Genomic DNA, 27,061 nt, shown 5'->3' on the forward strand with positions numbered 1-27,061 from the left:
ACATCCCAACCCCTCATCCCTGGCCCCACCCCAGCGCCTGCACCCCCAGCCGGAGTCCTCACTCTCCTCCTGCACCCCTGCCCTGTCCCGGAGCCCTCTCCCACATCCCAACCCCTCATCCCTGGCCCCACCCCAGCGCCTGCACCCCCAGCCGGAGTCCTCACTCTCCTCCTGCACCCCTGCCCTGTCCCGGAGCCCTCTCCCACATCCCAACTTAGATTCATAGATTCTAGGACTGGAAGGGACCTCGAGAGGTCATCGAGTCCAGTCCCCTGCCCGCATGGCAGGACCAAATACTGTCTAGACCATCCCTGATAGACATTTATCTAACCTACTCTTAAATATCTCCAGAGACGGAGATTCCACAACCTCCCTAAGCAATTTGTTCCAGTGTTTAACCACCCTGACAGTTAGGAACTTTTTCCTAATGTCCAACCTAGACCTCCTTTGCTGCAGTTTAAGCCCATTACTTCTTGTTCTATCCTTAGAGGCTAAGATGAACAAGTTTTCTCCCCCCTCCTTATGACACCCTTTTAGATACCTGAAAACTGCTATCATGTCCCCTCTCAGTCTTCTCTTTTCCAAACTAAACAAACCCAGTTCTTTCAGCCTTCCTTCATAGGTCATGTTCTCAAGACCTTTAATCATTCTTGTTGCTCTTCTCATCCCTGTCCCCACCCCAGAGCCCACAGCTGGAGCCCTCACCCCAACCCCCTGCCCCATCCCGGAGCCCTCTCCCTCATCCCTGGCCCCACCCCAGCGCCTGCACCCCCAGCCGGAGCCCTCACCCCAACCCACACCCCAACCCCCTGCCCCATCCCAGAGCCCTCTCCCACATCCCAACTTCTCATCCCTGGCCCCACCCCAGAGCCCACAGCCGGAGCCCTCACCCCAACCCCCTGCCCCATCCTAGAGCCCTCTCCCACATCCCAACTTCTCATGCCTGTCCCCATCCCAGAGCCCACAGCCGGAGCCCTCACCCCAACCCCCTGCCCGTCCCGGAGCCCTCTCCCACATCCCAAACCCCTCATCCCTGGCCCCATCCCAGAGCCTGCACCCCCAGCCAGAGTCCTCACTCTCCTCCTGCACCCCTGCCCTGTCCCGGAGCCCTCTCCCACATCCCAACCCCTCATCCCTGGCCCCGCCCCAGCGCCTGCACCCCTAGCCGGAGTCCTCACTCTCCTCCTGCACCCCTGCCCCATCCCCGAGCCCACTCCCACATCCGAACTCCTCATCCCTGTCCCCACCCCAGAGCCTGCACCCCCAGCCAGAGCCCTCACCCCAACCCACACCCCAACCCCCTGCCCCATCCCAGAGCCCTCTCCCACATCCCAACTCTTCATCCCTGTCCCCACCCCAGCGCCTGCACCCCCAGCCGGAGTCCTCAGTCTCCTCCTGCACCCCTGCCCCGTCCCTGAGCCCTTTCCCACATCCCAACTTCTCATCCCTGTCCCCACCCCAGAGCCCACACCCCCTGCCGGAGTCCTCACTCTAACCCACACCCCAACCCCCTGCCCCAGCACAGTGAAAGTGAGTAAGGGTTGGGGAGAGCGAGCAGGGGTGGGGTCTCAGAGACGGGACAGGACAAGAGTGTTCGGTTTTGTGCTATTAGAAAGTTGGCAACCCTAGTCCCAGAAAAGCTATTACCTCAGCCCCCCTTGTCTCGTTTCGCTGAGCATTCACGGTCCCACCAAGAGCCAGCCATGACTCAGCCAGTTGTGGGCAACTGCTTTTACTGAATCCGCCCAAAGAAAGCAAAGAAACTGGGTAATTTGCACTTTCAAAGAAAACTGTCTGACAAATGGGAAGGGAGGCCAAATTTATTAGCTTACACTTTGCATGTCTGTGGGCTCATTTATCCGTGTGCAGACAAGCAAAGCTGGGGCCAGACACTTGCACTTTTACTCCTGGGGAAATTCTGCACTACTGCGCATGTGCATAATTAATGAGCCGTTCATATTATTAATTTTTTTATGCAGAAAAAAGCTGACAAAATGTTGCTGCAGTTCTGCTGTTTGCCCACCCCAGGGCGCTGTGGTGCAAGAACAGCTGCAGCTCCCAGCAGAAAATAACTTCTGCAGTTCCGCCTTTTGCACACCAGAGGGTGCTGTGGCAATAGAACACAGCAGCAGCTCCTGGCCAGCGAGGGAAGAGAGAGAGCCTGTCAGACCAGGTCAAGAGACGGGCTATGGGGAGATAGACAGCATGCGGTGCTGGAGGGGTCAGACAGGGGCTCATACAGGCTAGTGGGGGAGGACAGACTGGGGCAGGGGCTGAATGGGTCAGACAGGGGCTCATACAGGCTAGTGGGGGAGGACAGACTGGGGCAGGGGCTGAATGGGAGTGGAGGCACAGCAGGGAGGGAGATGCAGGGCCACATGGTGATGGGGGAGGGGTGCAGAGCTGCACAGGGACAGGGAGTGGCTGGGGGGGGCACAGAGACACACGGGGATGGGGGAGTGGTACAGGGCCACATAGGAATGGGGGGGGGGGGTGTCTGAGTGGCAGTGGAGGGACACATGGGGGTGCAATAATACATGGGACAGGGCAGATGTGCCTGACTGAATGGGAGAGGCTAGGGGTAAGCCAGGGTCTGCATGGGGGAAGTTCCCTAACAATCCCTCCCCGCCCCCCCCCAAAAAAAAACCTGTTCCATACTTTTCCCACCCATACCAACAACCCTCCAGGTTCACACCCCGGCTCCTTTCCAGCAATTTACTCCCCTCCCCTGACTCCCCCAAACTTTTGCATTGCTTCTGAGGGGTGCGGGAAATACAGTTCTGTAGTGCAGTTTAAATGAATTATTACTCAGTTCTGTATTAATATGCCTAGTAAGGAATCTATTTGTCAAAAAAACATTTCCTGAATCTTTTTTTGTTGTCTGTATTACATACTCGCTGACAGGTATTTTGAAATAAATGACCACAAATAATTGAAACTAGTGTGATTATATTATTCTGACAAATAAAATACGCTGAATTTTGCAGAATTTTAAAATATTGTGCACAGAATTATTATTATTTTCAGAATATTTAACTTTTTGGCACAGGATTTCCCCAGGAGTTCACTTTGCAAGACTGGGCTGCTTCTTCCATGCCCGTTACTGCTCAACAGCAACAAGGAGAACAATTGCTGAGCGCTGGCTGCCCAGCCACACAGACAGACAGGAGGCAGAGTCCTGCTCTGAATTCCAGTGGCTCAGCTTCCCCTCCCCACCCTCATGGCACCAAAAGAAAAAAACTGCAACTGCAAGTCCATGCCCAGTAACTGGCCCAAGTGCCAAGTTCTGGGACCTCTCCTCCTAGCTGGGCGCCTGCCCAGAGTTATTTGCTCTGTAAGGAGCAGTAACATCTATGGCCCGGAAACGGAAGGCAAAGAGCAACTGCAAGGATCCCGAGGCTGGGAGAGGCACAAACAGCAAGAGATTCACCCCCAGGCGTACTCGGGGAAATCGGAACAGCTGACAGCGTGTTCTTTGGCCGGTGGTGGGGAGTTACTGTGGGGATGGGGTGTTCAGACCGGGTATTTGCTAAGCTGGATGATTGGAAAGTGTCGCAGGCACTAGGCGGCTGCTCTTTAACGTGGTTAATGGGGGTGGGGTTGAGTTGTGAAGTGCTTGTGCCTTAAAGAATTTGGGGACAGAGGAAGAGTCAGGTGGAAAAACATGCTAGTAAGCTGGGGGAGCATAGCTCTTCAGGCCAGATCAGCCCATCAGACCTCTTGCATAGCCCAGGCTACCAGCAGCACCCATCACCCGCAACCCAACAATCAAAGTCAGACCAAACTATGACAGCCCACAAGGGACGAGACTATGATGTGCCACAGGCAGAGAGCAGGAGGGGCCCCTGGACCCAAGGTCCCTGCAAATGGCAGGGAAGTGATTGAGATAGACCTAGATAATCCTGGCAAGTGATTGCACACACCCCTGTCGCAGAGGAAAGCGAAACCCCCCAAGGTCACTGCCAATCTCACCAGGGGTGGAGGTAGAATTCCTTCCTACCCCTGCACGTGGTGATCAGTTCGACTCTTGAGCATGTGAGCAAGAGCCAGCCAGCCCAGCACCTGAGAGCGAGCATGCTCAGAGCCCTCCCTGTCCAACCTCCCATCTCCAGCTGTGGCCATCAGAGGAAGGTGATGACAAAACCCCACAACCAACCCAAAATAGATGGGGGAGGAATCCCTTCTAGACCCAGGCAGGTGGCGGCTGAAGCCTGAAGCTGTTGGCCAGGCCAGTGCTCTGGGACAACCGCACCTTTCACAGGGATTTGATGGGCACTTCAGTGACAATATTAACACTGACCTCCGAAAAGGGAGGGCCTTGCAAGGTGGTGGGGGGGGGAGTGGCACAGAGGGAGGAGCTTGGATATCCCAGGGATGCACTGGGTGTGAGACCTGAGACAGACCCCAGGCTACTTTGGGGAGGAGCCAGGGTGTGATGAGGCACAGGGCCGTGAGGGAGATGGCAAGGGAGAGGACAGGAGGGATATGCTACACAGAGCCAGGGAGACCATGTCCTCTCCTCCGTAGGCCCTTCCAGCCCCTTTGGATGGCTTACCAAGCTCCGTACCTGACAACCACTGCTCAGACACAGATCCTGTCGTGAACCAGACATCTGCTGTCTGCTTCCAGCTCTCTCTCCTCAGCCCGTTCCTAGCTACAGCAGATGATCTCTGCAGCAGGAGCCTTGTCTTCAGCTCTGGCTGTGAAGTGCCATTGAACATGTTTGAATAAAATGAGGAGGCTAAAGCCCAAGTGCCCCTCGTCCCCCTCACTCAGCCACTCTCCTGAGCGGCAGAGAGACCTTGCATGCAAACTCAGGAACCACCAGCAAGCAGCACCTGTCAAAGCAAATGCTGTTTATTATGATTGTACCTGGGAATCCAGTGCTCTGTAAAGTAATAAAAAGCTCAAACAGCGCCCCTGTGTGACCAAACTCCACCGAGCTGGGGATAACTAACGCTATGGCATTTCAGTCACCAGCAGCAACAATGACAACCAGGAGTCAAAAATACTTTGATTAAAAAATGTGCAAGTTCAGCACCTTATAAAACCTGACGCACAGGACGCTGGACTGGCTGGCTGGGCACGTTCCACTAATAACAGCACAGGGGGTCCTTTCTCCCCTGCTTCCCGGCACAGAGGACAAGGGGAGAGCTGGCCTAAGCAGAGGTTTATCTAGACACGGATGTACAAAGTGATTTCTCCAGACAAGCGCTCCCCGTGGAGCAGCTCAGATGCCTTAGTACTTGATCCATGTTTCCACTTGTGCAGCAGTGAAATTCTTTATACATTTTTCCCCTTAAGTTTTGAGTGACCAGGAAGGAAACTTAAGCTTTGCATAGACACAAACCCCCATGCTGCATGGGGCCCTGCCTGCTGGGATGCTGCCCAGCGAGGAGGCTGCCTCAGGAATCACAATGAGGCTGAGAAGGCACCGAGGATCCCAGGGGAAAGGGCGAGGACCCAGGCCCTTGCAGTGCTGAGGCTGTGGCAATACCCAACAGGTTTGGTTTATGGATCCGGCCCTGTTTCAAGCCACAGTCGTTCCGTTCTATTCCCAGGTGCTCACACCACACCCATCACTGCGAGGTCACAGCACCGATCCCCAGACACTGCGGACACCAGCATCAAAAGCTGCTCCGCCCTGGGAGCAAACAGGGCCTGAATCGGAGAATTGTTTTCGAAGAGGCCAGCGGGCGAAATGGCTCAACAAGCAGAAGGAAGCAGAAATGCTGGTAGAAAAGGAGCATCCAGCCACCGGAGGGATGAATGCTGCAGTAAGGCCAAGAGCAGGAGCAGCTGGTTTGCACTCCCTCCTACCAGATACCCGCAAGGAAAACCGGAGCAGGAGTGGGAGACTGGGCCCCGGGGAGAGCAGCCAGCATGGAGCCCACCCCGGCTTTCTGGGTGCCGGGCGCCTCCCCCTGCCCCTCCCAGGTGGCTCCCCCCAGGGCTGTGCTAAGGCGATGCAGCAATGTCCACGTTCCATCAAAGCAGCAGTTCAGCTCCCGCGCCACAGCTCGGCCTCCGGGAAGCCAGTCACCTCCCCCACTTCGCTGAAGGGCCGCTCGCCCTGCCTGAACATTAGCTTGTACCGCAGTCGGATGGGCTCCTGGACAGGGGAGAGAGGAACGTTACACGGGCAGGTTACGTGGTCTGCTCCCCTCCACCCCACCTCTGCTAATGCCAAGGGACTGATGGGTCCTGCAAGGGGAGGGCAACACGCTGAAGCAAGGGACACAGCAGTTGTAATGGTACGGGGGGGAGGGAGCTGTCCCACAGGCCACCCAAGGGAGTTCCCGGACAGCTGCGCCTGGCCACATTCCCTCTCTGGCTGCAGAGATGGCTGAGGAACCCACAGTCTACCTCATAACCATTAACTGCAGAGTCACCCTCTAGGGCCTGGCCAGCATGAAGAACTCCTCTAGGGTTGCCTCATGTTCCAGCAGGAAGAGCCACCAGCGTTCCCAAGGCATGTCAGCACCAGGGATCCCACCAGGTGCCACCACTGCATACAGGCTACAGCGGGGTAAGGCAGTGAATGGGTTCAAGCTGCAGCCCGCAACAGCCTGCTTCTCCCCCCCGCCCCTTGAGATCACTAAGCCCGTCAGCTGGAGTCTCTCCTCTCTCACCTGGCTCATCCCCCCCACTGCCCTACAAAAAGCTCCAGATATCACCGATTTCTCACAGGATTCAGCGCTCTGCGCTGCCAGGAGAGCTCCCCAATGCTGCTGCCTTGCTTGCAGAACCCAGATGGCCCTGCCTCTCCTAGCATCAATTCCCCATACACACGTCCAAGGTGAGCGCTTAGCAGAGTCACTGCCACGTACTTTGTGTGGGTTGGCGAGCAGCAGAACCTGGGATATCACGGCTGGAGGGAGCAAAGGGCTGAAGGCAGGAAGCTCAGAACCAGACGCCGGCTGCAACTTTACTCTCATAACCTGCCAGGAGAGAGAGAACACAAGACACATTCTAATCTCCACTGGAGATGGGCTGGGAGTACTCAGAGCCAGTCTGGGTATGCCAGCCACATGTCTTGTCATCCACTACACGACCAGTGCACCATGAGCGAAGAGTAAGTGCTGAGAGGAGCATGCAATGGATCCATACAATGCAAACCACCCTCAGTGTCCAGAGGAAGGAAAGCTGCTACTATCGTCTTAAAACCCAGGGGGCAGGGGTGTCCTGGTTCTGTGCCTGGGTGCCTGAAACTGGCCCGCAAGCTCAGGACAGAGGCTTGCATGTGGTCTCTGGAGGGCGTGGTCAGTGCAAGGGGCGGGCTGAACGTAGGAGCAAAAAGCTACAGGAGTCCAAGGGCTGGGACATCCCAGTGACACTGGGAGGCAGTACGATGCAGAGCGCGCCAGGGGACAAAGGTAGAGACTCCAGGGGTTTGGCACACGCATAAACCTGGTGAAACTGAGCACAGACCCAGTGTGTCAAACCCCTGGAGTCTCTGTTACACGGCTCTGTTCACACACGTGTATAACATACCTGGGCTTTCCCCAAGGCCCAATACAGCGAGGGGGGCATGCAGAGGCTCTAAGCCAATGCATGCCCCTTCAGTAGAATTTTAATTAAAGGCTTTTAATTGAGCACAGGTACAAAGACAGGATGTGGGCTTCCTCACGAGGTGGTTATCCTCAGTGCTAAGTAATGCACCCAGGCCAGGTCTCCCGCAAAGCAGGGGGCAGAGATGCATATTAAGCATCTAGTGAATCCATTACCAGAAACTAGCAGCTTGGTTACTTCGTTATTTCAAGTGCTTGAGGAAACCCCTAAGCCAAAAACGACAATGCTTTTATTCAGGATAATTTTCACAGGTCCCGCTCTCACGTTCTCACCTTTGGGACCGCGGCCTGGAACACAATGTCCTTAATTGGCTGAGTGGATGTGCTGAGCATGGAGAGCACCATCACCAGTACATCTGGTCGCCCGGGGGCTAGGTCTCTGGAGAAATGGATCATGACCTTAAAACCATCTTGATCATACACTGTAACTGGAGGGATACTGCCTGTCAAAGACAAAACAGAGAGTCAGGAGACGATGGGAGCGGGAACCGCCCCTTCCTTCGGAGAGAGAACAGGAGAGAGACAGAATGAGGAACAAAGAAAAGGAAACGTTCTCACAAACCGTCATCTTCCTCAGTAACATCACAGGTCAGTGCAAAGCCCAAAGGTGTCTGTGTGCACCTGTCCTGCTGCTCCTTTGTGACAGAGCGCAGGGAACCTGAGCCTGCCTAAAGTCAGGGCTGGGAGAGCAGCAGCTCCGATTTTACCATCCAGCTGGGACTTCACTGTCCAGGCCCTCCAAAGTCTGCTGAAGTCCTTCACGTAAAAGAGGGAAGGCAGGCAAGGAGGTAACGAAGCCTTTGAGTCTACCTTTATAGCTCACGGAGCAGTAACAGGCTGGGCCTTTAACATGACATTGACATGCTTCAGCCGTACCTTGCTGCGCTGGGCCCAGTATCGCAGGGAAAAGAGCAGAGCTCTGCTTAGGGAAGAGAGAACCTGCCAATGCATCAGTTAAGGCAAACTCTGGCGCCCAGGCCTGGCAGAGAGCTGCTCGGAGGATGATGCCACCTGCAGGTTTCAAAGCCCACTATACAGTTCACGTATGTGTATCGTGAGAACAGGAGGCAACCTGGCCATGGGTAGGGAGGGCTAAGTACATCTCCAGGGCCGGGCTCAGACACGAGAAGTACTAGGAAGAGTCGTCCTAAAATCTGTCCAGCTGCCCTTCCCCACCCCATGAGCAATCCCAGCCTTGAATGCCATAAAGACGCTGCGGTGAGCAGAGCTGGGACACAGAGATCAGTGCACTTACTCGGTGTAATTGAAATGAGCGGGACAAAAACGTTTGCCAAAGCAGCATCATTGGAGGCTGGCTGCGAAGGAGCAGCAGGTTTCAGCTCATAGGCTGGGTCAGAGAACAAAGCGTCTGCAGCTAAACTGCCCGGAAGGCCTGCCGCGGACAATTGCACTGGTGGTAAGTTCCTGGAAGGAAAAACATTCAGATAACTGACATTAACTGACGAGATCACCTACGGGATCTCCTCCTGTCCTCTCCAGCATCTGCCCTGCCCTCAGAATCATCCACAAAGAACCTACTGTCTGAAGACTTACGGGAGTTGTTGTCAAGTTTGGAGGCAGGCAGGCAGCGCTATGTTACACTGAAGATGCTGCTGCTTCAGTGTTCGTTAGGCTGACCTGTTGTCTCTGTCGCAGGGAGTAGATTTTGTTACAGGGTGCTGCCAGTGGCTCTCCCTGACGGCTGCAGCCAGGCTCCACTACAAACCCTGCTTTCAGTCTCCCTGTAATGCTGGAGCAAGATTAAAGTACGCTCCCGCTCCCCCACAAAGTAAGGCGTTGAGGCAGGAATCACTGTGTGAAATCCCCTGGCCAGCGGTCAGGCTAGATCATTACAATGGGCCTTTTGGGCCTTAAAATTGATGGAAGATTAATTTAGCCCGACAATTGTGACATTTTCTCCAATGGCCTTGAAGAACATGTTGGCAAAACTTGAAGAAAGCTGCTTCAAGTGCTATTTGAGTTACAGTGTTAGAAAAAGACCCAATTTTAAATTGTGTGTGTGACTGACGGACCACTGGTCCATCTAGCCCAGTATCCTGTCTTCCAACAGCAGCCAGTGCCCAATGCTTCAAAGGAAATGAACCGACCATCCCTGACCATCTTAGCTACTTGCCATTGAGGGACCTGTCTTCTATGAACTTATCTAGTTCTTTTTTGAACTCGGTTATACTTTTGCCCTTCACAACATCCCCTGGCAAGGAGTTCCACAGATTGACTGTGCGTTGTGTGAAGAAATATTTCTTTTGTTTGTTCTAAACCTGATGCCTATTCATTTCATTTGTTGACCCCTGGTTCTTGTGTTATATGAAGGGGTAAATGACACTTCCTTATTCAAAAACAACAAGGAGTCTGGTGGCACCTTAAAGACTAACAGATATCTGTTGTTTTTGTAGATACAGACTAACACGGCTACCCCCTGATACTTGACTTCCTTATTCACTTTCTCCACATCAATCATGATTTTACAGACCTCTATCATATCTCCCCTTAGTCGTCTCTTTTCCAAGCTGAAAAGTCCCTGTCTTTTTCATTGCTTGCTCCTAACCCTTGGGATTGTCCATCAAGTTAGAACTCCTTGAAAACATGGCGCTGGCTATACCTGAAGACCCGAGCTTGCCAGTCAGCAAAGCTAGAAATGACTGTTGTATCCAACGAGACGAAGTTACAGTGAGCCGCCAAGCAGCTTGCCCTCTACTGGCAGGTTGCAGTTTAACAGATGATGAGGGGTTTCCCGTACTTCAATGCCAGAACAGAGGACTCCCATTTTCCAACCCAGTGCTGTACAGTCTGCTTACGTTGGAAATGGCCTGGTCACAGGAGGTGGAGACAGCTGCCCTGCCAAATCCTGAAGCGCATTTCTCTCTGGCGAGCCACCCTGCCAGCTGTCCCCCAGCACCACGGTTTGATGGGTATCGGCATTTCCAGTTTGATTATATCCATTGTGCCCAGCACTCTGCCAAATAAAGAGGTCCTGAGTCACCGAGCAGCTACAGAACACCAGCAGAAGCCACACACGTCCTGCTGAAACAACCTGTTTTTAAACACAGGCTGAAGCGGGACGATTAGAGGCAATGTAGTGGCAAGTCCCACCCCACAACACTGCCACTCTCAGACTAGGGCTGGGACACAAATGCTCCCCAGTCTGCCATCCTGGTGGCTCTGCATCCGCAGACACTTACAAACCCCAGGAGTGTCCCTTGACCTCCTGTGTTACAAGGCACAGGGAGCACATGGCCCCTGTTTCTGTAGCAGAAGGCTGTGCCTTTATACCTAAGCTGAAGGAAAATCCCCCTTAGCTGGCTACAATACTGGGGCTCGGAGCATCTTCTAATCTCTCCCTTGCAGGAAGATCAGAGCATGTGTAGATCTGATTCTGTCCAGTAGGGGTCAGTGGTGCTCTTACCAAATCAACTCTCCCAGTGGCTGGACTTCCACGAATATTGATCAGCACATTATTGCCAACCTCTCATTGGGGGAATGGGGGGCAGCCATTATTGTTTGTAATTCTATGCCCCACAAAGTGCGTGTGTGGGGGAGAAATGGAACCTGCAGCTAATGCATGTTGGGGCAGGCTAGGTCAGCAGAAAACTGTGGATTGTACATGGAGGACTACGCTACTAAGGTACCACTCACCTGTACGGAGCTGAAATCAGGTGACGGTCTCTGTCCAACAGGGGAATCATTGAGACCTACGGTAGGTAACCAAAGCACAGACCAATCAGAGCAGGTAGGGCATTCCTACGAGGTCTAATAGCAGAGCTGGACTGTGCTTGGACTCCCTGAAAACTCCCAGCATTTGCCCTGGCTCAGAGGGCTCTGGGTGGGTCGTGACAAACATTAAAAAGAAAGAAGAACAGGAGTACTTGTGGCACCTTAGAGACTAACACATTTATTAGAGCATAAGCTTTCGTGGACTACAGCCATCTGAAGAAGTGGGCTGTAGCCCACGAAAGCTTATGCTCTAATAAATGTGTTAGTCTCTAAGGTGCCACAAGTACTCCTGTTCTTTTTGCGGATACAGACTAACACGGCTGCTACTCTGAAACCTGTCATTAAAAAGAAAGCTACCAAATCTGCAATATACACCATATTCCCTAAGGATCAAGGACAACCCCATCCCTGTGCCCCAAGGACGGACCTAATGACATTAGCTCCTCGTCGAGCAGGCAGGCGGAGGTGCTGCTGTGCTGAGCCGCGGCTGTCGTGTTCACGCCCTGCTCTGGGAGAAACTTGAACATGGAACCCAGCTCAGAGAAGTCGATCAGTGTGTAGCTCTTCGTACCGCCCAGCGGGGACTGAGGTGCTTTGGGAGTGAGAGAGAGCGTTAAAGAGCTGTCATCTCTGGGACTACGCCCCAGCCACTCTGACCCAGGCACTAGCTCAGTGGTGTTCCAACTTTTTGGTTTAGTGACCCCTTTCACACAGCAAGCCTCTGAGTGTGATTCCGCCCTTATAAATTAAAAACAGCCGAGCCCCATTCAGACACCGTAAACCAGCCAGGAAGTCGGTTCCTTTGCAGCTGTGTGGGGGACCCTGTGGGATCCTTTCTACCTGAGGCATCAGTGGAGCTGGTCACCGAACTCCTCCTGCCCTGGTCATGGCCCACTACAACCTGCCTGTACAAGCCGAGCGCCTGGGTGAGTTTGTCGTTGGCCTGGAGAATCTCCGCTGTGGAAAGAGGAAGAGAAATGAATTATGAATACTTTAACAGGAGGGTAATGGAGTGCCATATTCCACGTTGGTCACGACAGAGCCAGAGTCTGTGTCTGGGAACCTGCCATACACTGGGCAAAGCCCAGCAGGCCACTTGGCTTTTGTTGCAGGGGTTGAGGATAGGTCCATTTAATACCAGCTTCTTTCTCAGACTGACCTACGTGTATCTAGCTGAGATGCTGTGATGTCACACACATGTCCTGTGAGCCCTGCCTAGAGGCTGCAGCCTGGAGCTGGGATTCTCCGGTTAAAACAAACAAAAGGAAGTATTTTTTCACACAACGCACAGTCAACCTATGGAACTCCTTGCCAGAGGATGTTGTGAAGGCCAAACCTTAACAGGGTTCAAAAAAGAACTAGCTAAGTTCATGGAGGATAGGTCCATCAATGGCTTTTAGCCAGGCTGGGCAGGGATGGTGTCCCTAGCCTCTGTTTGCCAGAAGCTGGGAATGGGCGATAGGGGACATGTTCCCTTAAATTGCCCCTTTCTTTGTTACTATGTGGTTTGCTTAGATCTGAGCCTGACTGAAGTGCTGGGTGCGTGGGACGCAGACAGCGGCGTATTATCACCTAGGCCGACAACGCCTAGGCCTAGGGAGGCAAATTTTCAGGGGCGGCAAATTAAAGCACCCACGGAGAAGCTCCCCTCCCCGCCCTGCCCCCCCACTCCAGCTCGCCTCCACCTCCTCCGCGAGCACACCGCCGTGTCCTGTTTCTCTCCCCTCCCTCCCAGCGCTTGCACCGCGAAATAGCTGTTTCACGGGGCAGGGAGGGAGGGGGGAGGAGGGGGAACATGGCACGCTGGGAGAAGAGGCGGGGCCGGGGCGGGGATTTGGGGAAGGGATCCAATAGGGGCAGGGAGGGGGCAGAGTTGGGGCGGGGACTTTGGGGAAGGGGTTGGAATGGGGGCGGGGAAAGGGTGGAGTCGGGGCGGAGCCAGGGGCGGGCGGGGCAGCAATTATTTCAGGGCCTAGGGGCGGCAAAAACATTAATCCGCCACTGGACACAGGGATACAGTGCCTGCGTCTGAGACATGGGGACAGGGAGTGAGGATATCCTTAGGTGGGAAGGTAGAGTCCTGATGGACAGAGCCAAGGGCCTACTCGCCTCCTGACTCCAGGGGGCACTATCACCACAACCCAAAACGAAGGTGAGAGACATTAAATGGAACTCCTGAGATGGAGATGGCTCTTGGCTAAGATCCTGTCCTCAAAAGCCCAGGGAGTTTGGGGATCTTGATCTATTTGCTGGGGGGGATAGTTTACACTTCACCGAAATCGCAGCCTTTGATATATTTGCTCCCATGCTCAGGGGGCTGAACAGCAGGGGCTGGTGCGGCAGGTGAGGAAGGAGGTGCATTTCCAAAGCTGGGGGGCTCTGAAGTGGAACAGCAGGGATGCTGCCAGTTAGGAACGGGTAGGCCAGGTCAGTAACATCAGCAGAGTCACACAGACTCTGCTTGCACGAATACCCAGAGTTCAGACAGTAGGATGGGGAGCGAAGGTGGTGAGAAAAGAACAGCAGCATATTTTGTTACGTACCCAAAGCCTCATCGTCGTCGGTAGTCTCGCTGGCAAGGCGGAAGAGCAGTGGCCTGAGCTTCTCACAGCGTTCAAACAGGCTCTGGAGAAGAGAACAAGAGTCAGGCTATTTGCTTGTCAGATCACAGGTCCTCAGAACCCCGGCCCAGTCTCTGGGGCCACAGAGGAAAGGAAGTTAGCTATACAGGCAGCCTTGGTAAAATGCAACCACGCTTTCTGCTCAGTTCCAGACGGTGGCTTTGTCGACGCCAGAGAAGATAGTTCAGCTTGTTGCTGCCCCATTCAAATGTGCAATAAGTAAGGCTACGATTTAGTCATGGATATGTTTAGTAAAAGTCACGGACAGGTCACGGGCAGTAACCAAGAATTCATGGCCTGTGACCTGTCTGTGACTTTTACTAAAAATACCCCTAGCTAAATCTTAGGTGCTGGGGCAGGGGGGGCACTCCTGCGGACGCTGCTGCTGGGGGGGGCCTGGGGCCCCGCCGCTGCTGCTGGGGGGGAAAAGGGGGCTTCACCGCTGCTGCTCCAGGACTAGCTGCCTGGGGCCGCCCAAGCAGCGACTGGTGCGGCTGGCCCCAGGACTCCCCTGCCCCAGTTGCTCGGGCGGTCCTGGGTCAGCTGTACCAGCCACTGCAGAAGTCCCAGAAAGTCATGAAATCCATGACTTCCATGAAAGACTTGCAGCCCTTGCAATAAGTCCTAGGTGCAGAGACTGATGTAGGAAATTTCCCATCCAACCTGCCAACTAGCCTCACCCCTTTTACACACACAGATGGGTCTTGCAGGACAAATTTCACTGTGCAACATTGTCCAACTTAAAAGAAATGGAACCCAGGAGTTGTGAATTTATCTTAGAATTCAACGTATAGTAAAAGCATCATGGCCACTAAAACTGGCACTCACCAAAGGAAGCAAATGTGCAATTTGTAACTCTCCTCCCAACAGCAGCACCATGCCCAGCATTTCCACTCTGAGGACAGCCTCTCACTGCGGTCTGAAAGTGACCCACCACCCATCAGCCCAACACAACATCTCATTGGGTTGCTCTCAGCCAAGGGAGGAGATCTTTCCACTTACCATACATTCAACCCCCCAAAGCGTTTTGCTTTTGGAATAGGTTTGTGGTGCTGGTGGATACTTGGGGGCCGGGCAGCTTCTCTACGAGTCCCATGAGCTGGCTCAGATGTTTCCTTAACTTAGAACGATTTACACTCAGAAGTGAAATCGATGTGGCCAATAGGTTGAGAGGGGGAGACTGCGGAGACTACAGCAGGAGCTGGGGAGCTCACCGCCATCTCCAGCTTTCAGCACATCCAGTCAGGTCTTGTGGTATCTGGCTAACCACACCTGGCCTGGAGGGAATTCCCTGGGATTTACCGCACCCCGAGGGAGGGGGATCTACCCTCTGCCAGTCACAACACTCACATGTACAGATTAATAGACAGCTCTGCCCCCAGTTTTCACATCCCGTCGCTGCTAGACACCACCAGTGATACCGAATCAATGAGCCTCCAGGCAGGAGGAGTCATTCACCTGCAGAATCTCTAGGTCAGATTTGGATAACTCCTGCCTTTTGTAGCTGGTCAGCATTTCACCCAGTAGCTTAACGCTGCTGTGAACCTCATCAATTGCATTCAGTCTTTTGGACACTTTGGCAGATTTTTCTTGTTCCTTTGAGACAAAATAAAACACAGGGCAAAGGGGGATGAAGTCCCTGGTTTAGCCAATGACCTCATCACACATTACGCAGATAGCTTGGACTTCCTCAATATCCCATTGCCTGGCCAGTAATTTCTACCTGTATTCCATAAAAAAGAGAACCGTGCTAGAAAGGACACACAACACACCTCAGTGCTAGACGCTGTGGGTGAAATTCACCCCGTCAGAGTGCAGCACCTGAAGTGCCAAGGGTTGAGCCAGACTCCCCAGAACGCATGGGCCTTGTTCTGGTCCTCTACACGGGGCGAATTTCACCCGGGCTACACCAGCTTGTGCTGCGCAGTCTTCAAACTCTCCTCTCTGTTATAGCTAAACAAGTTGTTCTCTGACCAGGCAAACCCGTGAGCTGCCAACGGCAAGTGGTGCCAAACTCTGCTTCATTGTGAGCAGCGGCAGACATTACACACACAGTGCTTCAGAGCGTCACTGTAAAACCAGACGGTGAAACTGCCTCCCCTCCCCTCCCGCCTCTCCCCACACCTGCCAGCAGCAGCTGCTTTGACACAGGGAGCTGTGAGCTTCTCATGGTGCCTACCTCTTTAATCATGCTCTTGATCAGCCTGTTGGCTGCCTGCAGGTCCTCAGGGTGGTTGCTCTTTAGAAGTCTTGCTAAGAGCTGTTGAGTGGAGACCATTAGAAGACAGACAGCGTGAGCAACAGCCCCAGGCACCAGAATGCAGCCACTCACCAAATAAATGCAGATGTGTCCAGGGCCCTACTGCCATAGCTGGGCTATAGCCCTACAGACATGTGGACTCAAGTCTCACAATCTGGTCAGGGTCACACTGCTGCCTCACTGAGCTTCTATTGCTGCCTGCACATGTCAGCAAGAGGACAGAAGGAAACTATAGTCAACAGTGCGTAAGGAAAACAGGTGACAAATACAAGCCAGATGTTTAGAAAAATGAATACTGGTTCTGACACAGACTCTCTCTGGGGCATAGGGCAAGTTACATAATCCTCGGTGCCTCTGTTTCCCCGTCTCCAAACAGAGATAATGATACTCACCTGTCTGACTAGAGGGTGATAGGGTTACTTATTAGATAGCACATTTCATGCTGCACAAAGGCTAAGTATTAGCATTATTCTAAGGAGATCTTCTCCCTGGAACTGTAAAGGCCCAAAATACGACCACACGCACTCTCCTGACAATACAACCTAGCCAGAGGAGGACACAGATTTGAAAACATGAGATTTACCTTGGATTTCTCTTCATCAACATCAAAAATAGAATTCTTAGGTCTCGGAGAAGGAGGTGGTAAAATTTTGTCTTCTAGGAGTTTGGGGTCTTGTTTTATGACTCCTGAAATGAATAGAGAGAGAGAGAGATTCTACCAGCCCCCATACAGCGTTGCACAGTGTTCAGCCGGGTACCAGACCCTGCTGACCGTTACCACGTCTGCTGGCAACTGAGTGCCCCGACACGATTTTAAGGAATGAGGGGAAGAAGCAACCAGTGGGCTTAGCATGTACCCCAAAAGCAGGTACATGCTAAGACAAGAAATACACGACTCACCTGGCTGTCTGAGATCAAGGGAAAGGGTGGGGGAGGCTTTCAGGACAGGAAGATGGGGGAATGAGGAATAAAAGCTTGGTGGTTTCCCTAGAGGGGAATCTGTGGCGCCATCTCCCAGAAAGGGCTCTGTTCTCCATTAGTTCAGAATTAGGCAAGTCAGAAATCCTTTCTGAGCCTGCTTAGCCCTGCAGGGTTATCTGCCAGAGCCCAGAGCCAAAACACAGGCAGCTCACTAACATGAACACACAGCAGAGGCAGCCTCAGAGTTTCTGTGAAATTCTCTTTCACTCCCTCCTAGACACATGCGTGACAGGCTGATGTCATCAGATGTCACCGGTGTGGTGCTCCACTCTGTTCAATGTTGAAAACAGTCGGCTGTGTGCGTGTGTTCTCTCTGTGTGCTGCCCCGGCTCTGCAGATCGCTGGCACAGCAGACCTGAGAGAACCCCCAATGACCATAGACTCCGATAAGGTACGAAGGCACCTGGCCAGGTTTATTGTCAAATGAATCACAGTAATAGTTTCCAGCAGATATAGTATGTCGACAGGACATACTACGAATATGAGCCCCCGACAATGCACCGGCTCAGTCAGTGGCGGGATTCTCCCCTGCCCCCTAGGCCACACAAAGACAACTCTTCAGGGATACATTCTTATACACAGGTACAAACAAGTTACACAACACTCCTGACATACAGAGGTACAACCTCTCTACGTGTTAGGGTGCCGCCTCTCACTTTGTACATGTTGGTTGGAACAAAACAACTCTATCCATCATCAGAGGGGTAGCCGTGTTAGTCTGAATCTGTAAAAAGCAATAGAGGGTCCTGTGGCACCTTTGAGACTAACAGAAGTACTGGGAGCATAAGCTTTCGTGGGTCAGAACCTGAAATGCATCTGAAGAAGTGAGGTTCTTACCCACGAAAGCTTATGCTCCCAGTACTTCTGTTAGTCTCAAAGGTGCCACAGGACCCTCTATTGCTCTATCCATCATATTACCCTCCTGCCCCTGTCTTTAGGATGGGTCAGCCTGCTCCTTGTTATCTATGTGGAATGTGCTAGTACCAGACTGTTCTGGTACCATCCTGGCACATGTTTATATTATTAGTGCTCAGTACCTTTTAGGTATGTGTATATTTGCAAACATCAGCCTTCCTCTTGCCAGCTTCTGCGAGCAGGGCCTGCCTCTGGCTCACAGCTTAACTTTGCTTTATGTTAGCAAAGTCTTGACCATTACTTTAGTTCAGGCTTTAGGTCTCATACCGGGCCTCTGATACAAGGGCTTATGTTTTAGGGCCTCATCTTACCCAGCTGAATCCACTGCTGCATGCAGGAGACATTGCAGCCAGTCACACACAAGGCTGCTGACTGGTTTTGTGAAAATCTGTGCTATCCAGCCAGCTGACTGATTTACTGTCCACCTGACCTCTGCAGGCCACCTAATCTGATACCTCCAGGTCCTGCCTAGTGCAGGCTTCCCAACAAATCTAAACCCTCCCCATCAAACACTAGCCCTGGCCTCTGAAAAAATACTCTTACAAGTCAGGATTTGACAAAGGGTCCACGCAAGTTTGGTATAACCACCCCGTCTGGGCAGCTGCCATATCCATCAGTGCCAGCCCTGCACTGAGACAGACAATCCCAAGCTTCCGGCTGCTCACACTCCCATCTGAAAGAGGCTTTGGTTGCCACTGGCAGATCTGGGTTATTCTTATTCTCAGGGCTGGGTGCAGTTCCTCTGGTCTCCCCACTGCAGCTCTGTGAACAGACACCTTGTCTGCCCTATGCTTCCCACCCATCCAATAAGGCAGCACTTTCTTTACCCCACCTAGTCTTGCAGCACGTTCTATACTAACCTACTTCTCGCTAGCCCTACCAAATAGCTAACAGTTGTGGGTTCTCCGATTCTAGCCACCCCAATCCCTGGGCATTTCCACACCCTCCTCATCTCATTAATATAGAAGCTTTCCTCTGACAGCGTTGTAGTTCACTGAAAGAGAGCAAGAGTATCTAGCACATGACACAACCACACAAACGGCTTCACAACAGGACAGCATTTTAATGTGCCTGTCAAGCGTACAAAAGATGTTTGTTGCCAGAGCACAGGGCCAACGGGTAGCCAAATATTTACAACTAAAGCAGAAGCTTCTTGTAGCAGGAGTCAGGGCCAGATTTACAGACCTGTGTAGGCACAATGGTCTTTAGGAAGTTATTTATTTAGGATGGTATTCAGATACAGAGGAAGGATGGGCATGGATATGGCACTAGCCTAATATTTGGGAGACAAGAACTTCACTTAGATTTCCTGCTCTGCCACAGACTTCCTGTGTGCCCTTGGGCAAGTCATTAGCTGTTCCGTGCCTCAGTTTCCCATCTGTACATGGGCATAACAGCCCTGCACTGCCTCCCAGGAGTGTTGTGAAGATAAATACATTAAAAGACTTTGAGGTGCTTTAAGATCGACTGATGAAAAGTTGCTATGTAAGAGCTAGGGATTTATTAATTATTATTATTATAAGTTTGCAGGTAGGCACCTAATATGATTTAACTTCCTGAGGTGCTTTTATTGATCCCACTAGTTGTTTATTGGAATCTTTAAGTGCCTAAATCTCTTTGTAAATCTGTCCCTTAAACCTTCATCTTGTACAAATAATCATTTATGGAAAAGTCAAATCACATGGGATGAGCTTTGAAACAATTACTCAGCAATTCATGGTTTGAATCCACATGACTTTGACGTGACAAAAGGAAACTGAAATAACAGAACTAAACCTTGTTTCTTCAGCATCTGATAAGCATCCCGGATTTTAACTTCCTGAGGAAACCACACCGTCCAACTGAACATTATTTCTATAACTCTCGATTTGACCTTTTCTGTAGACCAGGTTCCAAGATACTGAAAACAAAAAAGTAAGTGATTACAACCAGCAAGTTACTGTCAGACAGGAGTCAGGGATTCTGCCCAGAACGTTCATGCTGAAAGACTGGGGTGAAAATGGGTTCTCAATGCATTATTCAGAGTGCTGTCAACTGTACACCTTACAGAAGATACAATTCCACATACAATTACAGTGCTATATATGTAAGTGTTATATTATTAAATGTGTTGAATTTTATATAAATAATCTATCACTACAAAAATGATGGCACATTCAGTGCTGCTGTGGTCAGGGTTTACCAAATCCAGGGTCAATATAAAGTATTCTTTTTCATTTGTTTTTAATTACACTGAAAATAGTTTCCTGCTTGGATTTAAACATCCACCTTCAGCATTACAACCTGGCCAGAGCCAGAGCAAAACAAACTGAAAACTGACCATGAACAAAAGTGAAACTGCACACTATGTTTTCAGTGCCCAAGTTTTATCTTTCTAGACACTTGTAGGTCCCGATCACCATAGTATCCAAACACCTTGTTGAATAAAATGCAAAACCAACCAGGATGAATGGTGAAAGGTAAATGTGAGTTTTAAAATTCTTTTAGTTTTAATAATCTGACATTACTATGAATCCAGAGACAGATACCTGGTGTTTAAAATATGAGGCTTGATTCTTCAAGGTTTTTAAACGAGGTTTTTAAGGTCAGGCTTGACAAAGCCCTGGCTGGGATGATTTAGCTGGGGATTGGTCCTGTTTTGAGCAGGGGGTTGGACTAGATGACCTCCTGAGGTCCCTTCCAACTCTGAGATTCTATGATTCTACAATTCTATGATTCATGACTTTACCCCAGCTCTGAACTGGTGGAGCACCACTAAAACCAGGTTTTCCTAAATCCAAACTCAACAGAAGCATTTGCTTTAACCTATTTGGTTTTTAACTACAATGAAAACAGCTTCATTAGATTTAAACATTCCCATGAAACCAATGGATGTCGTCCTCTGCCACAGAGATGGGGTAATGCAGAGCAAACCAAGCCCATGATATTTAACCTGACAGTGTCCCTGTAATTATTGAGAAAAGGGTCCCAGTTTTACTAGTTGATCCAAAGAACGGAGGTGATGATCATGCACAGTACGTGATGTAAATTACTCTCCATTTCCCACTATTACAGGAGGCGTCAGTGCACTGGAGAGCTTATTCTCTCTGCACATTGAGCTTCTTTAGCATTCCAAGCTAAAATTCCTATTCCTAGCAGTTACTTTTCCCAGGAGACGTGGAGACGATACCCAGGAAGCTGAGTGGGAGCAGGGTGTAGCACACACCCCAGAAAGAGAGATGAGCAGCAGAGATAGCACCCTGCAGAACTCAAATTAAGTCCCCTCAATCTCTCACTTGAAGCAAATCAGGGCAAAGTCTCCAGGTGCCTACTGGGAGTTCACAGTTCCCTATCTGGGCTTTCGGGATGTTCCCAGGGAGAGGGACCTGTGGGGGTCTCATGGGCTTGTGCTGTGTGTAGGCACTAAAGACAAAAGCCTAAGAAGAACAGTTCCAAAGGCTGGAATTTGAAGAGAGAGCAGGAAGGCGGGGGAAGGGCCTATGATACAAGGCCAAAACATGGCCCGTGAGCCACTCCTCCCACTGCCACCCGTATGGAGTCCCCCCTCTTACTGTGCGGGGCGAAGGTCCAACCCTGCAAAGTGCAAGCTGGGGAATGACAAGAGCAGATTGGCTCTTCTAGGGTCACTGACACATTGCAGTGGAGTTCAGAGCAGTAAAAAGAAGGAAAGGTCCCCCAGAAAGAGACAACCAGGAATAAAACCTACTGTATTTACCAACAGTTACTACCACGCGACCTGGGCCCTGGCACACCAAGCACCTTTCTCACACTGGCCTTCTCGTGGCGCCCGCCAAGTTGTTCAATGCTTTTAGATTTCACCCCAACTCTGTACCCATCTTCCCTCCCCCTTTGAATTCGAAAGAGACGTTTCAATTATTATCCTTGTTGCTGGGAAATTCATAGCCTGTCCCCTGCCATTCATTGTCCCAGGGGAGCACAGCAAAACAATCACACTCAGTTCCTATGTGGAAGTGGTATGAAGTTCACATTTTCTCATCTGAGATTAAAAGTGCACTTTGCCTGCTAGATTGGGGTGGCTGGGCACATACCTTCGGGGACAGCACTTTTATCAGTTCATTCAGAAATCTGAATTTTGCCACTTCGTAGTGAAACCTTTCACCACAGTTATTCACACATGTCTCCAGCACCTGGGAGGAGGGGGGGAAGCATGAGACATAAAACAAACTCACCAGGCAATTTTAAAACCTCTTCCATCAAGACAAAGATCTAAGAACCTGTTAGCAGCACAGACACAGATAAAGCATAGTACCCTCAGTGAAACTGCTCCTTAGGCAACACGAGTCATTTTTACCCAAATCCATCACTCATTTTCACCCGTTTAAAATTAATGAGCAAGAGCAAACTGGCAGCGCTTCATAGGTATAAATACAGACATTGACAATGGCTAAGACATTTCCTGTCATAATCACCACACACAACATTCAGGCTGTAAGCTTCAGGGACTGAGTGGCAAAGGGAGCTGACGTGTGATGGCTTCTAACTTCCAGGAGCCAGCCTCCATATCTGCGCTTGGCCACCAGTAGGAAAGGAGGGCGGAGCCTCAGTCTAGTCCCTATCAGACATTTGTTCACATGAGAAAAGCAAAAGACATTCTGGCAGACCCAGAAATCTCTGCTCAAGAGGTGCCTAGGACTGGAATAGCTAGGGGTGCTGTAAATCAGGAAAGAGGGGTGGGAGGAGCTGGGACAGATTAGATAGTAATTTGGGAAATAATATTTGATATGAAGGGGATTATCGAGGCATATGGAATCACTGGGATGAGGGGAATCTTACAGCTGTGAATGCACAAGGAATCCTGGTGACCATGATGAGTGACAGGAACAGGGTTACAAATCTGAACGCAGTGAAGGGTTAAAAGGGAGAGACACTAATTTTTTTTTAAAAGAGGCAGATACAAAAATCTATCACAAGAAAAACATTTCCAGTTTATCCCAGCCCATGTCTGTGTGCTGATGGAAGCACTCACTGTTAAGGCATGAAGAGCTTCCATCTCCTGAGGCGACTGTATCTTATGTGCTAGCAGCCTGGGTGCAATGGACGGGCTAGGGAGAAGAAGCAGCAAGTCAGATCAGGCAGGAAGTCTGAAGAAAAGCAAACACTGCTACTTTTCTTGCAACCACGTTCACAGATACACCACATCACAGCAACCCTGCCGCCCGGCACAATGCTGGGGTTATACACACAAGAAGTAAGGAAGAGATTAATGCAGGCAAGGAAGCCAGAAGTGTCCTGCAAGTGCTGATTACAGCTGCTCTAAGAGCTGTCCCCTAGAATGGAAAAGTGGGGAGGGAGAGGGCAGTGTACTCTTTGCAGAAGCATCACATCAACTGGGTCACTCAGCATTTAGCAGAAGTGCTCCACTTTGCTGTTCATCACGGCTGGCCCTTTGTCTCAAAGTCTCCCACAGCAGGAACGTTCATTAGGCAACAAGTGCAAGTTCTATAGACAGAAATTATGTGCATCTGCTCAACAGAAATGCTACCTCAGGGACCTTTATCAGCCCTTTCACTTCATCAGTGTGTATGCTTTGCTGCATATATCAGAGACAATCCCATGAGCTGCAGGGGTGGGGAAAGCCCTGGTGGAGACCTCATCTCCCAGAGACCAGCAGCTAAAGCCACATCAATAGCTACAGATGCTCAGGTCTTCTCTGCAACACAGCCCAGAGGAAATCAGCATCCCACTCATAGCACAGGAATTCTGAACACCAAAGGGTGGGATCTGACCACCTCTGAGACTGTGAGGGGGAGAAGGTGCAGTCTCCTGCTAAATGAAAAGTCCTTTTCTCTAGATCTGCCATGTTACCACAATGTCGCAATAATCTGACCACTCTTTATCTACCCACTTCTTACACAGGCATCTCCAGGAGTCACAGTAATTAGCCACTCCCTGCCATTCTTCCTAAGGTCTTACAAAACTGCAATTTACAGATTATCCTTCCCCCTCTGAGGTCAGAAAAGCTCAGAGCCAGATGCACAGTGCAGAGAGAATACAAAGAGTCCTTCTGTCTAGCTTACCCTTCCAGGTCTGCATTCACCTGGTCACAGAACCGCTGGATACATTCCCAGTTTTCTTCAGGGATGCTTGGGTCCGTGGCTTTATCTTACAGGGAAGAGACGAAAAGATCATCTCAGTGTGAGATGTATACAAGTGACTGACTGATGAGAGAGTTCAAAATACATTCTTCCCCATTACAATTCCTCCAGGCTCCATACTCACTCCCACTGCGCTGTCACCTCTGCTCCAGAACTGTTATCAAACAGGCAGAGCTGCTGGTTAATACAGGGCCAGACTCACAGTGTTACAAGTACAGCATCACTGAGACTAACACATAGAAGTACAATCATTAACTATGAGGCAGGTGTTAAAGTAGTGATGTTACCGTTGGCAGGAAGTAGTGGGGGCTATTAAACTCCCAGAGGTGTTGGACAGGCTTCTGCCCCCTACCTAGGGCCCATCTATGGACAGTTACATTACATACAGCTATGTGCCCTTAGGGCAGTCTAGGCACCTTCTAAGCTCATTCAGACTGTTCTCCTTTCTCTCTTTGCCTGATTTCCCCCTGGTGTGAGTGGGTGCTACCCCACAGATGTCAACCAGATCACACCTACTTACACCAGTGATCAATTTGGTCCCCAATGTTCAGGGGAATGTGACAACAGCTGGATTCCAGCTGTCCCACAATTTCTGGGAGATGAAGTTTTGCTTTAATTAAACTTCCAAAATTCAGTGCAACAGAAGTGAATCAAAGACAGGATAGATCCCTAGGCTGAGGAACCTTCTCTGGCTAATCATGATGCCATCCTCTGCATTTGTCCCAGAAAAGCCAGACTGTACACTCAGCTCGATGGCCCTTCTCTGTCTGTAATGCAGCAACTTTTGAAAACCGCATCTGATGACTTAAAACATTTCAGAGAATACTCAAGTATCAATGGGCAAAACCCTATAAAATTCTGGTGAAAATCAGAAAAGCCTGATTTCCATTCATCAAACTGTTTTGATTTCCTCTGGATCCAGGCATGAAGCAGTGACCTCAGGGTTAGGTTTAGGGCTAGGGTACCAGCCTCCTCTGCCTGCAGCAAAACACAGGCATTCCATGAGCCTGATTCTAGTGGACAGTAGGCTGCTGAAAGCCTCTTGCATCCCTCCAGCAGGTGGGCCCTTTGCCCCCACTCCGGTCAGACCACCCTGTGGGGCCAAGCCAGGCATACAACTCAGCCTACATAAACTTGGTTTGAGCATTGGCCTGCTAAACCCAGGGTTGTAAATTCAGTCCTTGAGGGGGCCACTTAGGGATCTGGGGCAAAATCAGTACTTGGTCCTGCTAGTGAAGGCAGGGGGCTGGACTCAATGACCTTTCAGGGTCCCTTCCAGTTCTAGGAAATAGGTATATCTCCATATATAAACAATCAAGTGTGAGACCTTTTCATTTGTTACATCTCCTCACAATTGTTTCCAGTGCAAACTGCTCACAGCTACACTTTGCAGGGCTCATGGGTGACTCAGGTTTACAATAACTGTGGGATTGACTCAGGTTTCTGGGGGATATGTGTGAAAACGAAATGGCTTAAGATGACCAAGCAAACACGTTGCCCCTTCATTACAGCAGCAGTCCCAGGGAGCCAGGTATTTGCAGAGTGGTGTTGCTAAATGCCTTAGCACAAGGCTGCATTTTACAACCTGAAACTTAGTAAGTGAGACAGGCAATATATGCAGAATAACTCAGCCTCTGGGTAACACCACTGTGACTACACTTTGATTAGTAGTTGCTTGAACAAACTTACACCCACAGGTCTTGCTCTAGCTGTGGTTTAAAATGCTGGCCTTTCACCTCCAAGGTCTGTGCTAGGTGTTACAGGAAAACAGACAGCTTTGAAAACTAGCCCCACAAACAACTAATGGAATTTTAAAATCAAATATTCAGCTGTAGCTGCTGTTTGACTGTCTGCTGTGACGTGGGCTGTGCAGCAGTTTGCACCTCATTCTAAGCTATCCAAAAGCCCCAAATTGATACATCGTTAGCTTACTATTTCTCCCTGGGTCCTAGTATTTAATTCCTGGCCCTAGGTAGATAGTTTAGGGCAGGTCTGAGAAGCCTTTTCCCATTACTGAGCTGTTCCCTGGTCACGCTGAACCGAAAACACAAGATGAGGTGCTACTTCCTCATTCTGCTCTGGGCAGCCTGCTCAGATGGTCTCTGCCTGAGCAGTTACTTGTTGTTTGGAAATGGTGACCCTTCCCGGGAGTGCTGCACTCGGCGCCTAGCTGAGAGCTAGTCTACACTACCATCGGTGTAGCGTGCGGTGAAGATGCTCTACGCTGACGGGAGAGCACTCTCCCCATCGGCATAATTACTCCACCTCCACGAGAGGCGGAAGCTATGTCAGCGGAGAGTGTCTCCCAGCAACATAGCGCTGGTGAGGACAGCACTTAGGTCGCTGTAACTTGCGTTGCTCGGGGGGGGGGGTGTCTTTTTCACCCCTGCGCGAGGTAAGTTACATTGACGTAAGCGGTAATGTAGACAAGCGCTGAGACAGTGCCTGCTCTCCCAGACCGACACACAAGACAGAACGCTGTTATTTGTCTCCTGCTATGGAGATGAGCAAAGGGGGAGCTAACTAGGCAAACTTCATCCCACCATAACTCCAGTGAAGCCAAAGGGGTTTACCCAGGAGTGACTGACTGTCGGGGTCTGCTCCTCAAGACGAGGCTCTGCCCAGCGCCTTCTTGGTGAGACGTACTTGGAGCTCTACCCGCTGCAGGGCAGCGACTGTCAACCCCCTTTGCCAAGCTCATTTTGCCCAGGCCTCCCTGATGTGGGGGGCAATGGAAAACCAGGCGGGCAGCCAATTCTGTAGGGAACCTGCAACCACCTGTGGCACCCAGTCCGTCTGTCCGACACACCCACTCCCCGTGGCACCCAGTCCGTCCGTCCGACTCGCCCACTCCCCGGGCACCCC

The 27,061-nt window shown here is 51.0% G+C and overlaps 1 protein-coding gene across 2 annotated transcripts in view; it reads right to left on the bottom strand.

The window, feature by feature from the left end:
- Positions 1-4,836: 4,836 nt before the first annotated feature.
- Positions 4,837-27,061, bottom strand: part of GGA2 (golgi associated, gamma adaptin ear containing, ARF binding protein 2) — a 27,733-nt gene continuing 5,508 nt past the window's right edge. The window contains exons 2-17 of one of the 2 annotated variants that reach the window (XM_034783606.1): positions 24,119-24,203; positions 23,068-23,143; positions 22,130-22,228; positions 19,857-19,980; positions 16,768-16,871; positions 16,104-16,184; positions 15,383-15,520; positions 13,847-13,928; positions 12,144-12,260; positions 11,731-11,895; positions 11,226-11,281; positions 10,388-10,545; positions 8,827-8,996; positions 7,845-8,014; positions 6,831-6,941; positions 4,837-6,112 (exon numbers count right to left, since the gene is read on the bottom strand). In XM_034783606.1, the coding sequence (XP_034639497.1) occupies positions 6,002-6,112; positions 6,831-6,941; positions 7,845-8,014; positions 8,827-8,996; positions 10,388-10,545; positions 11,226-11,281; positions 11,731-11,895; positions 12,144-12,260; positions 13,847-13,928; positions 15,383-15,520; positions 16,104-16,184; positions 16,768-16,871; positions 19,857-19,980; positions 22,130-22,228; positions 23,068-23,143; positions 24,119-24,203 (1,847 nt within the window). In that variant the 3' untranslated portion in view covers positions 4,837-6,001. Of the gene's footprint in view, positions 6,113-6,830; positions 6,942-7,844; positions 8,015-8,826; positions 8,997-10,387; positions 10,546-11,225; positions 11,282-11,730; positions 11,896-12,143; positions 12,261-13,846; positions 13,929-15,382; positions 15,521-16,103; positions 16,185-16,767; positions 16,872-19,856; positions 19,981-22,129; positions 22,229-23,067; positions 23,144-24,118; positions 24,204-27,061 lie in introns of those variants that run through there. The other variant, XM_034783607.1, reaches the window with a different exon arrangement.

The sequence above is a fragment of the Trachemys scripta genome, chromosome 10 (assembly GCF_013100865.1).
Source record: "Trachemys scripta elegans isolate TJP31775 chromosome 10, CAS_Tse_1.0, whole genome shotgun sequence".
NCBI classification, from domain to species: Eukaryota; Metazoa; Chordata; order Testudines; family Emydidae; genus Trachemys; species Trachemys scripta.